At 34.1% G+C, this 13,462-nt stretch overlaps 1 protein-coding gene and 2 long non-coding RNA genes across 3 annotated transcripts; all 3 read right to left on the minus strand.

Moving 5' to 3' along the window:
• Window positions 1–2,768: 2,768 nt before the first annotated feature.
• On the minus strand, window positions 2,769–3,492 carry LOC103518092 (zinc finger protein 64 homolog, isoforms 3 and 4-like). Its single transcript, XM_026829980.1, has one exon. It carries the CDS (start codon window positions 3,329–3,331, stop codon window positions 2,843–2,845), a length of 489 nt encoding a protein of 162 aa, XP_026685781.1. The 5' UTR covers window positions 3,332–3,492; the 3' UTR covers window positions 2,769–2,842.
• A 2,976-nt stretch (window positions 3,493–6,468) lies between these two features.
• Window positions 6,469–7,922, minus strand: LOC113471097. Its single transcript, XR_003393926.1, has 2 exons — window positions 7,595–7,922; window positions 6,469–7,011 (listed from the first exon to the last, which is right to left on the minus strand). It is a non-coding gene; the product is annotated as an uncharacterized LOC113471097 (long non-coding RNA).
• Window positions 7,923–9,708: 1,786 nt separating this feature from the next.
• On the minus strand, window positions 9,709–11,262 carry LOC113471098. The gene is made up of 2 exons (XR_003393927.1): window positions 11,060–11,262; window positions 9,709–10,588 (listed from the first exon to the last, which is right to left on the minus strand). It is a non-coding gene; the product is annotated as an uncharacterized LOC113471098 (long non-coding RNA).
• Window positions 11,263–13,462: the final 2,200 nt, after the last annotated feature.

Raw genomic sequence — 13,462 nt, forward strand, 5'->3', positions numbered from 1 at the left:
TACTTTAAATTACCTTCAAAATAATAGGATAGGGGGCAAAAGATCCAGTTAAAATCTGGTCTAAAGAAATCAAAACCCTCATCACAGGTGTCAGATCTTCACCAAATGTTGGATAATTACAACATATTGATAGACCTTGGCATAACAGTAGAGAGGTAGAAACAGATTGCATCAAAACAATGTTTTGTTTGGAAAACATGAAAGTAATTTAGAAAGTAACAGTAGTTTGAAAAGTCCTATTCGAACGGTTTTTGAAAACACACCATTGGGGTTGAAATGATTTTCTTTAAACATGAAAACTTGAACAGTTATCCCAAATGTAGGACATCAGTGAATAGGTAGAAACTAGGAACAACAGCATGAGCAAAGAAAGATCTCTTCAATATTGAGACTGAAATTGAAGGCGATGGATTAAATCCGACGAAAAAAATAAAAGTCTACTTTCCGCCTTTGCATTTCGCAGGTAATAATTATGCAGATTGATTTATTGTATTTATGACACATCCACTAATTTTGGTGGAGATGTCTGATTTTACCAACACTTCTTGATAATTTTACCAACACTTCTTGAGAAGATACATTTTCAGATAGTGCTATAAACTCAACGTCTTTTGTTTCCCTCTTTTCTGTCCCAAATTCCCTCTTCCTCACCTTTTTCCACTCTTTTCACTTCTCTTTGTTTATCATTCCGTGTCTGGACAAATAAGTACCATTTTTACCGTATATTTGGTACGTCTAGCGTAATTTATTCAAATCACTGGAATGAATGAAAAACACGGATGTAACAGGTGTCCAACATGAAACATCTTAAACAGAACGGTCCAAGGACCTTGGTGGGTTTCGGGTCTCCAGATAATAATCCCATCCGATTTGGAAACAATAGTCGCCTAAGTATTGGATGAAGACGTAATAACCGTTTTCTTAAACAATACCTAAGCTAGCAGAGGATATAAAAGGTGTTGGTAGTTGGTATTTGTTTGGTTTTCATTCATTTTCACTTTTTCCTGTCCACTGTGATTTTTACTTTCTTGAATACCTACGTACCTATTTGTAATTATCAAGATTTGTATCCAGTCTATAACAGTACCTATTAGTGATGGGACTCGAGTGAGATTTTTCAACTCGATTATTTTCTACTCGATTATTTTCCAACTCGAGTTGTAACTCGAGTGGAACATGATGGAGATGGAACCAACCTCAGTGGTGTAGTGGTTAGCGCGGTGAACTCTGGTTCTGGAGGTGGTTCGAGTCCACGTCAAGTCATCATTTTAAGCGGGAAATGGCATTTGTGACAGCATTAAGTAATGCTTAACACAGTTAAAAGTCCTTTATTATCATGAAGGAATTAAATTATAGAATTGAACTTTTTTAAACGAGTAGAAGGGGGTGGGATACGAATATTACTTATAGGTACTTGGTTTAACCAACTTTCTAGGGCAAATTGTCTTATTATCATAAAAAAAATGAGTTACTTATTTTTATATTTTTTAGTGATATTTACATTTTCATAATTCATCTAACCAGCTAGTAATTAGTAATTAGATGAATAGGATAAGGAAAGTAAAAATGAGTTACTTATTTTTATATTTTTTAGTGATATTTACATTTTCATAATTCATCTAACCAGCTAGTAATTAGTAATTAGATGAAATGAGGACCATCTAGTGTCATGACTTTGTTGTATTTGGCGAATTGTGTTGAGTATCAAAGTGTAGTGTCGTATCCACAAAATTCTCATTTCCCAACACACGGGAAGGAGGCAAAAGAAACTGATTTACCTACAATATAAAATTCTAGGCACTGATACCTACTTTTTAATATACAAAACTAACAACATAATAAAAAAAAGTATACAACTAAATATTAATAATTCTTTATCCTCTTAATTTACAGTAGGAATTCAATTATCTACCAATTTCATTTGAATTTCTACATAGAGGACCAGTACAAAAGAACATACATGTAACTCAAAAAAAAAAAGAAACATTAAAATATAAAATAATGGTAGGTAAAGTAATAATCTTTGGTATTTTCGAGAGGAGTAGTTCTACCATCCTAAGGCTGGCCAAGAAGATAACAAGCTTAACAGTTATCGAGTTAACCAATTCGGGAATATATGTAGATTGTGTAGTCATAAACTTGCTTTATTACTTCAATTGATAGTCGATGTTATTGGATCTGAGACTATCCTTGTGTAAAATAGAGCTTTGCTAAAGATAAAAAGCTGGGTGCTCATGATGTGATGCTGACTAGGAATACTGAATACGAACTCTATTTGACTAATTAACAATTGGTCGTCAAGAATCAGGACAAGCCTTTTGGATAGTTTACACGTGATTACAAGAATATGCATCTTAAATAAACCTATAAATAAAAAGCGAGCATTGTGAAATTTGTTCGAGAAACAAAGAAGGAACAATGGCAAGATTATGAAGGTTTACATAAAGTAAAACAAGGTGAAGTATAAGGTCCGTGATACGTGAAGCTTATCAAGAAAGGGGGCGTGAAACAGTGTGTAGTATAAGTAACATCGAATAAGAAAAAACACGAAAAAGGCCGGCAAAATTTGCTGCCTGTTGTTCAAATACGTAAATATACATACTATCAGACTAGAAAAAAAAAGACACCTACAGTTCAGGGGAGGAGTATCATTTCAGAAACAAAAATACCAATGAGATAAGATAAACGCGTTGATCCTTATTCCTATTCCGCCCAATATTCAACAAAGTGATTTCGGTTGCAGTTTTATTCAAAAGTTGGGCAAAAAAGTGTCATAACGTACCTAAATGGGAGAGAATATACCTCGACAGTTTACATAATAACTTGTGATATTTAACCCATCTCAACTTTCAATTTGCTCACTATTAAGATCCGTTTTAAATTCTGTATGTTTTTTATTAATATGATTCGTTAAAATATAACTCCTAGAAGCAACAAAATCACAGAGGGGACAGGAAAAGGGCAAGTCTCCTGAATGTAGAATCAAGTGTCTTTTCAGGGTGTTCTTCTGAGCCGCACTGTAACTGCAAATCGTACACTGAAACGGTTTCACGCCCAAGTGAGTTCGGATATGTTTCCGCATGCTTTCCCGATAGTACGTATTGTATTCGCATATGAAGCAGGTGTACTTGAATGAAATTGACGGTCTAGATCGCGGTTTACAAAAATGACAGTGAGTTAAGAGGACATCCATATCTTCCGCTAAGGGCAAATCACAAAAATTACACTTGAGCATAATTTCACTTTCTTCTTCATATTCATTATCTAGCTCATCAGCAACGATTTCTTTTCTGTCTGAAATTAAGTAAAAATAGATTATGATTATTAACATGGATCTTATTATTATTAAAGCTGAAACGAAAATATTTGAATTTATTTTAATGAATGTTCCGAGGTTTCTGCTGCTTTATTTTAATCAAATATAGCAATTGCGATTATGACAACATGACAGTGAGGTAGACACTTGACAATACTGCACAACTAAAAAAAAAAAAAAAAAAAAAAAAAGAAAATTTTTTTTTTAATTTGTATTTATTAGAGTAACATGAAATAATCTTTCTTTTCCTTCATGCAGTTTTCCATGTCTTTTCAGATTTGAACTGACTATGAAGACGAACCTTTTTTAGGTCCGATTTCTATCGACTGCTTTAAGCCTGATTTGCACTAGCCCGACATTCGACACAATACCGATATTCAATTGCCTGTCAATAATATCTTTGGTTATAAAATACCTTTAACGTATAATACGAATATCAAATGTCAGGCTAGTGCAGATCAAACCAAAGCCACTCTGCTTACCGAGGCACTTTTTCTGTCACATTTTTGTTTTCAAGTTCAGCCACCCTGGGCGGAAGCATCGCTTCTACTTCCGTTTCGCGTTGTAGCAATGCTTGATGGAGATGTGTAACTTGAGGCTCTCTTTCCTTTTGGTCTTGTGGTTGCATACGGGACACTTGTACGCGGGTTCGGCAATTAGGTAGTCGCACTCGCTCTTCATATGTCGCGTAAGCGATGTGTGATGTTGATAGGTCTTGCCGCATGCGTGACACCAGAACAGCTTGGTCGTGGCTAAAAAAAGGGGAAAGTAAAGAGAATGGCGATACAGTAAATAAAATGAATATTGATAGTTTGTTCATTTTCTAAAAATTAAATAAACTTAGCAACAAAAAGTACCCCAGAAGCTCCCAGGCAGATCCAAAGTTGAAACTTTATCATAAAACCTGAAGTAAAATCATTCGCAACTGAATGGATTTATCATAAAAAAAACTCAACTCTGGATAAAGCCAGACAAGCCATTTTATACCCATTCTACCCACTATGACTTCTTCTCACTTCGGGTAGGTATATCATGCAGATTTTCGCCGTTGTTATTATTATGTATGTAATATGACAAATGAAAATGACATATTTGAGGACAAATCCCAATAAAATTGACCACAGTAATCCAATACCAATCCTAGATTCAGCAATAACGGCTTTTTTTACCCAAATTCAGTGAAGTCATAACCTTAACTGTTTTTGATTCAATAACCCTTCAATTTTCAACGCCCAAAGCGACCCACTGAGTGGAAAAATCACGGAATGAATGCAGAAAAAAACCCCAAAAAATAATAGAAAGTAAAAACTACAATTATAGTCTACCCAAAAATAAATAAATGGAAAATAATGCTTACTTTTTCAATTCAGAAAGGAAATGCACACAACTAATATTTGTAGTGCAAAATATTAAGTACTGCTTTTTTCGGATACAAGTCAAAGCGTTCCATCCAAAAATATCTAGAGGACACAAGCATTTAAAAAAGAACACACACAAACACAAGCAAAATTTCCTTAAAACTAATTCAAAGAATATATTTCTTGGATTACTATTTTTGAAAATTAGATTCATAACAAAATTTGGTGGACTTTTTATTACAAGTTATCGCAAAATAAGACGAATGCAATGAAAAAGAAAAAAAAATGTACTGTTTTGCACATTGCATACTTCGACAATCCAGGCACTCATTCAAATTGAAGAGTTCATTTATCGAGAAATCAATATTCAGATAACTTGTAAAGAAACACCAAATAATAAATCTAGTAAGTAGAGTATGAAGTGTGTAACTAAAGAATAGAATTAAGAGGAAATTGTCTACATTTAGGCTGAGTTTAACTGTAGGAATCATAGACAGAAGACAGATATAATATTGTTTTAAGAGGAAAAGATGGTGAGGGAATCAGAGAAGGGATAAGGGAGGTAGGGAAAATCATGAAATGGGACATTTGGGAAAGAAAAAATGGGGGGGGATATTCTTATAATCCAGATACCTCTCAACAGAGAGGAGGGGGAAACGAAGGTAGGGAGAGAAATCGTTCTTTACTTCTAAGAAAACTGAACTAAGCAAATGAAAACTCAAAAATGCAAACAAACTGTGCTTGAACAAACCAGACAAAAAGAAAAACACAAACAGGGCATATTACTAGTTTTGCGCAAAAGATAATGCAGAGAGCCCATTGAAAAAAAAAACGGCATTTTATTTTATGTTTTAAAGGGGGGGAAAATTACATGCCAACACAGATGCAGGGAGGACGGATCAAGAATAAACTATGGATTATAATATTATAAAACCAATGATTTATATGTAAGAGCTACTTACTAATTTATGCTATAAGTCGGTAAGTGAACAAAAGAGCTGACAATGGTGTAAGTTAAAATAATAAATAAAAAAATATAGTGATTTTCCTAATTTTAGTTATGGATAAGTGGTAAATAGTTTTGAAAATTGGAATTAATAGAAAGGTATTTTCGAAATTTGGATTTAGGTCCGTTGCACACACACCGGTTTTGGACGACAGATTTTTCACCGGTCGTCCAAATTCCAATAGTGTGTGTGTGTGTGTGTGTGTGTGTGTGTGTGTGTGTGTGTGTGTGTGTGTGTGTGTGTGTGTGTGTGTGTGTGTGTGTGTGTGTGTGTGTGTGTGTGTGTGTGTGTGTGTGTGTGTGTGTGTGTGTGTGTGTGTGTGTGTGTGTGTGTGTGTGTGTGTGTGTGTGTGTGTGTGTGTGTGTGTGTGTGTGTGTGTGTGTGTGTGTGTGTGTGTGTGTGTGTGTGTATATGATAATAATAATGAAGTAATTTACATTAATGAGGCAAGAAAAGGGAAATTAGTGAGTCCAAGAGGAAAATTTATCGTCCGTTTAAAATTAATACATAAAAAAAACAACTATGAATAATTTGTTCTTTGGTAAAAAATAAAATGGAATTTCTGGAAAATCGAAGAAATTAAAGCTAGTTCTCGTAACGGGCCTTAGCGTTACATTTTATTCGCACGTTATACCTATATTGTGAAATAAATAAACCAATTAATGTGGTGACTGAAACATGTACAAAATACGATGTAGATTTTAGGGACAGGAAGCCGGAGTTTCTTTTCAATCTGATTTATTTTATTATCAAGGAATATTGACACATCCACCATATTTTAATCCTACTCGTAGCATAATGCATATGAAGTCTCTGATGGTAGAAAACTTTGGCTTCAAATAATCAAGTATTAAAATTAAAAAGACTGAAGCAATTTCTGATAATTTCAATACTTTTGAAGTACCATTTTTTTTTTAAGTACATTTAAAGGTAAACTATAGCTGCGTACATCTTGAGAAATAAACAATGTTGTTTTTTTAAGAGGTTTGACAGAGGGAACTGTAACTGCTAGGGTCTTATCGTCCCGAAATCGAAGAGAGAAGGAAGACAGGATAAGGAGGAAAGCCAGCCGTTCCGAGAACGAACATTATCCCATCAGGATAAAATCCGCCCTTTCACAAATTCGATATTAAGTAATCGAAAAAAAAAAAAATGTATTAGCATAAATTTAATTTATTCAATTTATTCAAGGTACTTTTATTTTCAAAGCCAAAATAAAAACAAAATGTAATGAAGAATAAATTAACATTTGTAGGTAACTTTTAATTTTTCATCTTATTCAGTCATCAGATGTTCACAACAATTTGATGGGCACTTGGGTAGTGTATCTCTGAAACAAAAATTATAAAAAAAGTTAAAAGTAGGCAAACGATAAGCACAACACTTTAATTCTCGAAATTAAGCACCCAAATAAGAAGTGGCCAAGTAAAATAAAGCACAGACTATTCCTTCTAGCCTTGAGAGAATGGTTCGTTTTTCAAAGAAATGAGTATTTTGGCACATCCACTATTTCTACTTCGGATGTATGAAATGCCTGGAGGACTTTGCGAGTTAAATGAGTTTCCTTCCCCAATTTTAGGTATTCCAACCGAAATAGGAAAAGGGACACCCTCAGTCACGAACCACAAGACGCAGTTTTGGCTTGTTTGAACTTTTTTGCAGTCAAACCAAAGTTTAAAACAGCCAAAAGTGATTGCAGTCTTTGATTTAAGACTTGAAATGAAATAAATTACACAAATGGTGAAGATGTTACATTCAATATGAAGGTATTGAAGGTGTGTTAGGTATAATTTCCTTTTATACCCTACTCAATATTAGAGAACTATTTATTTGTTAACATCAAGTTTATTATTTAATAATAAAAGTATTCATTTTCTATTTTCTAAAAAGTAGGAGTAGCTACCAATAACTACCTATATGAATAGAAATGAAGTTCATCGGTTTTCATGAAGAGTTTAGAGGTGATCTACAGGAATTTGGAAATTATGGCACATAAGAACAGATCCTACCAATGACCGTTCATTGAATTACACATGTTTTTTTTTAATAAGTGTGGTATAAGTACACTTTTTTTTTTAAATCTAACGAATAAACACAAGTTGTTAGTAATCAATTGCAATGGATCAATATGTAGGAGGAAATATGAGAATCAACTAACTTTTGGGCTTATTGTAGCTACATTTAACAGAAATGTTCCCAAGGAATTGTAAAATATAAAGGAAACTACTGAAAATAAAATATTACAAGAAATAACATTAGAAATAATACGTCTTGCTGTAGTGTTTCTTTAACAAAAAATTCCTGATTGTCCCCCACAATATGCCAAAACTCGGACATCTCGGACTATGAAGTAATAAGTGTGGTATAAGTACACTTTTTTTTTTAAAATCTAACGAATAAACACAAGTTGTTAGTAATCAATTGCAATGGATCAATATATAGGAGGAAATATGAAAATCAACTAACTTTTGGGCTTATTGTAGATACATTTAACAGAAATGTTCCCAAGGAATTGTAAAATATAAAGGAAACTACTGAAAATAAAATATTACAAGAAATAACATTAGAAATATAAATACTTGTAAATCACATCAATTGATATCTTAATCCTACCTTTAACCCTTGGCATGACGACGGACATTTTAAGAAAAAAATGAATTTAGAGCAGAGACTTTTTCTAGCAACGGAAATTTCGTCAAAAAATTAGGGGCGGGATTTTAACCCATGCGAGCTCCGCAATTAGACTTTACATACGACTTTCTTAAGGAGCTTTGAAATAATTAGTTGATGTAGAAAAGAAAGATATCGCTACAATACCTACATACATATAAAATAAATTAATAGGTTGATAAAAGTGAAATGGAATTCTACCAAGGGTTATTACTACTATTATTTTTCAAGTACCTACTATTTCAAATAAATGTACAAATGTGTCATTGTTTTATACTTATGTACATAATGCTGGTACCACACGTAACCCTGCTAAAATCTCCTACAATGTTTGCCATGAACACTTATAATAACATGGAACCCAAACCTGATATCTTTACACCTCAGACAAAACTTACCTGTAGGTAACAAATCAAAAGAAGTGAATGATGTGCATGTGCGTATGTATGTGTGTGAGCATGAGAGTGTGACACCAGTAATTGCGTATCTGTGAGAACTGTCTTCCGATACGTGTAGGTGTGTAACTTAAAAAAAAAAACCCTTGGAGAGGGAAACCATTTAAGTTAAACACGACAAACGTTACCGACATTTATTAGTTTCTTTTTTTAGCCTTTTTACATCAAGGTTATTCTATGCAGAAATGTACATTCCAGATTCACAGACTCAAGGAAAGTTTTGCACTTTTTACTTTCCTTATCCTATAGGAAGGAAAGTAATGTAATGGGGTCAAATTTTCGATGGTCAGATTTTAGTGCCAGAACACGTTTTGAGGTCCCTAGAGCCTAAATCCAAAGTTTCAGCCATTGGTCCGTGTGTTTGTCTGTCTGTCTGTCTGTAAACAAAATAGAGCCTAAATCCAAAGTTTCAGCCATTGGTCCGTGTGTGTGTCTGTCTGTCTGTAAACAAAATATCTCGAGAACGGTAAGAGCTAATCCGTTATCGGACCACAAGGTCAAAATTATATGGAAGTGGTATTTCTGAATATAGTATATTAGATATTTCGAGCCGAGAGTGACAAGGATGCGACACGAAACTTTTGGTTAAGACCGGTGCAACGCTTGACGGCATTTTACCACTTTTTGGCGGTTTTCAGTGTAATTTAAAAATATCTCGAGAACGGTATGAGCTAGAGACTTGAAATTTGGTATGTAGTTCACAAATGTGACAAGGATGCAACTCAAAACGTTTGGTTGAGATAGGTTCTGCGGTTGGCGGTATTTTGACCGCTTTTTGGTGCTTTTCAGCTATATCGACTAAACGGTTAGAGATATTGTAAATGTTACAACAGAACACCCAAATAAGCACCATTCAATAGGATAAGGAAAGTGTCGTGTGATGTTCACACCAGATTTTTTTAATCCGTTATCGGACCACAAGGTCAAAATTATATGGAAGTGGTATTTCTGAATATAGTATATTAGATATTTCGAGCCGAGACCCAAAACGTATGGTACCAGCTTATTCGACTAAGTTGCGTATAATATTAAACCTGAGTAATAGAATCTAACTATCAAAACTTCGTATCTCTACGTATTATCAGAGATACAGTGAAAAAAGAGGTCACAAAATTTGGCACACTACAGGAAATTAATGTACTCGTAAAATTTGGCAGAACACCCCCGCCGTTTGTTTTTCTTCCCTTTCCTTTAATTTTATCTCGCCCAATACAAAATGCCAACTAATACATATTGAATCGAGGGATTGTCAGAATTTTACAAATTGGACAGGGATTTATTGGTGAAAGTTGATAGAAAAGTAATAACCACGACCGGGGTTTGGGATTTTCTCTAGAGTACTAGTGTAGACATTAGTACGTCACGTTTTTCTATCTGACATGGTTCCAAACAAGTTGTTCGCAGTTCGTCAACTCCATGTTCAATGTTCTCACCAAAGTGTCTCTTAACAGACTCCTAAAAGGTCAAGGTTTTTCCCCTACATCTCCTAAGTATTCAGGAGGACCATTTTATTGATGGACTCGGAGAATTGGTCTACGATGTTGTTGTGTTTTGGAAGGTTCTGCGGGTCCGGGTTGATGAAGAGGAAGAAGTTCTTGTGTACGGTGCGGATGTGCGACACCACGTTGCCTTTCCGCTTACTCCGATATTCGCAGTACATGCATTTGAACTTGGGCTCCTTGCCGCATTCGTATCGGAGATGATTGCGAAGTGTGGATATGCGGTTGTACCTTTTGTTGCACTTGAAACAGGTGAACTGACGAGACTCGCCCCCACCGCCATCTAGCGTGCAAAAGTGAGCGAAACAGAGAAAACCAGAGTAAATAAATTGTAATTTGAAATTACAAGTGTCTTCATTTTATTTATTTCGAGATTTTCGAAACTACTCATAGACTTTTACTGGTATGCCCCTTTGGCAAACGGTAAAGAGCGAGGGCCTTACTTATACGACAGTCAATCACATAATGGGTACCTTCGAAAGCTCGAACACGTCATGATTATTTCCCCCAAAAATGGATAGAATACTTTCATTTATTTATAGACTGATTACGTGTCTGACCCTCTCCGAAAAAAGTATGTATCGTAGATTCACATTCAGTATCTCAAATCTAACCCACCAAACAATAACATTCAAACGACCCAAATTTCAAAGAGACAACCCGACAAATACACTAAAGTAGACATCTAAGTACACAAGGTACAAAATTAAAATAAAGGGAGTACATTGTAGATTTAAAATTGAACTTTACTTACCAGTCAGAAATAAATAAATTACTTATTTTTCGAGATCTAAACTACAAAATAATAACGTAGGGGAAAACAATCTACATTCGATCTCTAGAAAGATAGAAAGCGACAAAAATAATATGAAAATAATAATAAATAATCAAGGGAAAATACATCAAAAATAAATACATAGATATAAGGGGTTACTGGATGGGGAGGAGGGGCGTTTACACACATTCTGTAAGCTGGTACTGAGTGTAGTAGTTATTGATCTGAAAATGAAAGGTAGAATATTTCAATTGGCAGTAAATTGATAAAAAGGGACTTAACAAATTTTGAATAAAATACAGGAAAGTTAAAACAAAATATTGGACTCTATACAGGGTAGACACACTTAAGTGTACTTTTTGTTAAATTACAACCGTGTCCAACTGCACAAGATAAGTAGATATAAGAAACAAAAAAGAAGAAAAAACTGAAAGGAAACTAATGATTTTTAAATAATTATAGAAGTAGATTGTATATTAGGAATTTAGGCGTTCTGTAAGTATAGTACACATAGTAAAAATAAGTCGTGAATAAATTAAATAATTTAAACATAATGTAGGTACTTTAAGACCTAGAGCAAAATATTTGCAACTTTAAACATTTGGCAAAAAATAGAGGGTAAATAATAAAATGAAAAAATAGGAAAGGAAAACTAAAAGTATACGAGTACATAGGTCATAGATAATACCTACTTTAAAGGCACATTGTTAAATTAGTTATAGGCACATTTTCTTCAAGGAAGCACGGTTTGTTGTATAAATCTTCTTGGTAGGTATTTTATGTGAAAATTTTCAAGGACCTGCTAGGACAACGTAACCTATCGTACACTAACTCATGGTCAGGATGAAACTTCAATAACCTATCTAATAGGAGTGAACACAGAAAACTTTAATTAATTTATTAGCATCATATTCAAAAATAAAAACAAGGTATCAAGATTTATGATAAAATTCCAGATCTTTTCCTCGTATCTTTTATTTTAGATTGCCAGAGTTCACATGGTGTCCTAGGCGTTTGCTATGGTAAAACTCATTTGGTGAAGCTCACATTCTCTGGTGTTTCACACATCATTCATAATAAATGCCACATTTTCACTTGTCGTGATGCATGTATCAAGATTTATGATAAAATTCCAGATCTTTTCCTTGTATCTTTTATTTTAGATTGCCAGAGTTCACATGGTGTCCTAGGCGTTTGCTGTGGTAAAACTCATTTGGTGAAGCTCACATTCTCTGGTGTTTCACACATCATTCATAATAAATGCCACATTTTCACTTGTCGTGATGCATGGATAATTGGACATAGAACTCTCTATTCAGAGTTTTTCTGAGTGAAAGGCCAAGTGAAATCTTTTCATATTAAAACTTCATATCTCAGCAGATGATGCTCTGGCTAATACTCTTTGTCACATAAGTAAGGTTGGGTAACATGGCCGGTCGATTCGAGAACCAAAGTCTGAAAGAAAAAATTAAGATGCCAGCCTAGTTAGCTTAGTTGGTAGTGCCTCTGCCTTGTAAGCGCTAGGCCGCGGGTTCGATTCCCGCCCGGGGCCATATTAAAATTTCATATCTCAGCAGATGATGCTCTGGTTAATTAATACTCTTTGTCACATAAGTAAGGTTGGGCAACATGGCCGGTCGATTCGAGAACCAAAGTCTGAAAGAAAAAAAAATAAGAGGGTGGGGGCGGGGTAAAGACATTAATGGAGGCCATCACAAACAGGAAAAGGAAAAGTTTCTATTTTTTTTCTTTCTTTTTAATGCTCGTTTGTATGGAATTGTGGATTATGGAAATGGTGCGAATATTGATAATGATAAAGAGAGTGCAATTTATTAATGATAATTAACACCAAAGTTTCTTGGTTTCGAGAATTTCCACTATTCGCCGGTGGTTATTTATTAGAATTTAGCTATTGTGTATTGGGATTTAGAGAAGAGAAGAAACGAATGTTACAAGAAATAAGATGCTTTTATTGAGAGAATTTACAATGTTCAATTTCATTAGTACCCAGAAATAAATCAGGATGACATCTAGACATAAAATTAATCAACAAAAAGAAAGTAAAAGTAAATCACAACAAAATTTAGGAACTTAAAATCTACAGCACAAAATTGATTTAATTAACGACGTCAGGTACAAAAAAAAACTTAAGAACTATCTCATTAAAATCACAAAGAACAATAAAAAGAGGTGCTCAAAAAACCTCATTACTGAACTAAAATTTGACTAACATAAGCATAAGCATGAAAATCACATGCATTACAGCTTTAAATTAAATGGCACGTCTTTTAAGGAAAACACGATCAATTAACTATGACAAAAATAAAAAATAAAGAGTCTAAAACTAGAAATAACACAGTAGAACTTAACTACAAAATCGAA

The sequence above is a fragment of the Diaphorina citri genome, unplaced genomic scaffold (assembly GCF_000475195.1).
Source record: "Diaphorina citri unplaced genomic scaffold, Diaci psyllid genome assembly version 1.1 scaffold2071, whole genome shotgun sequence".
NCBI classification, from domain to species: domain Eukaryota; kingdom Metazoa; phylum Arthropoda; class Insecta; order Hemiptera; family Psyllidae; genus Diaphorina; species Diaphorina citri.

Excerpts from the sequence above, each read along its gene's own strand:
- LOC103518092 (XM_026829980.1), bottom strand. The coding sequence starts at position 3,331 with ATGTTAATAATCATAATCTATTTTTACTTAATTTCAGACAGAAAAGAA.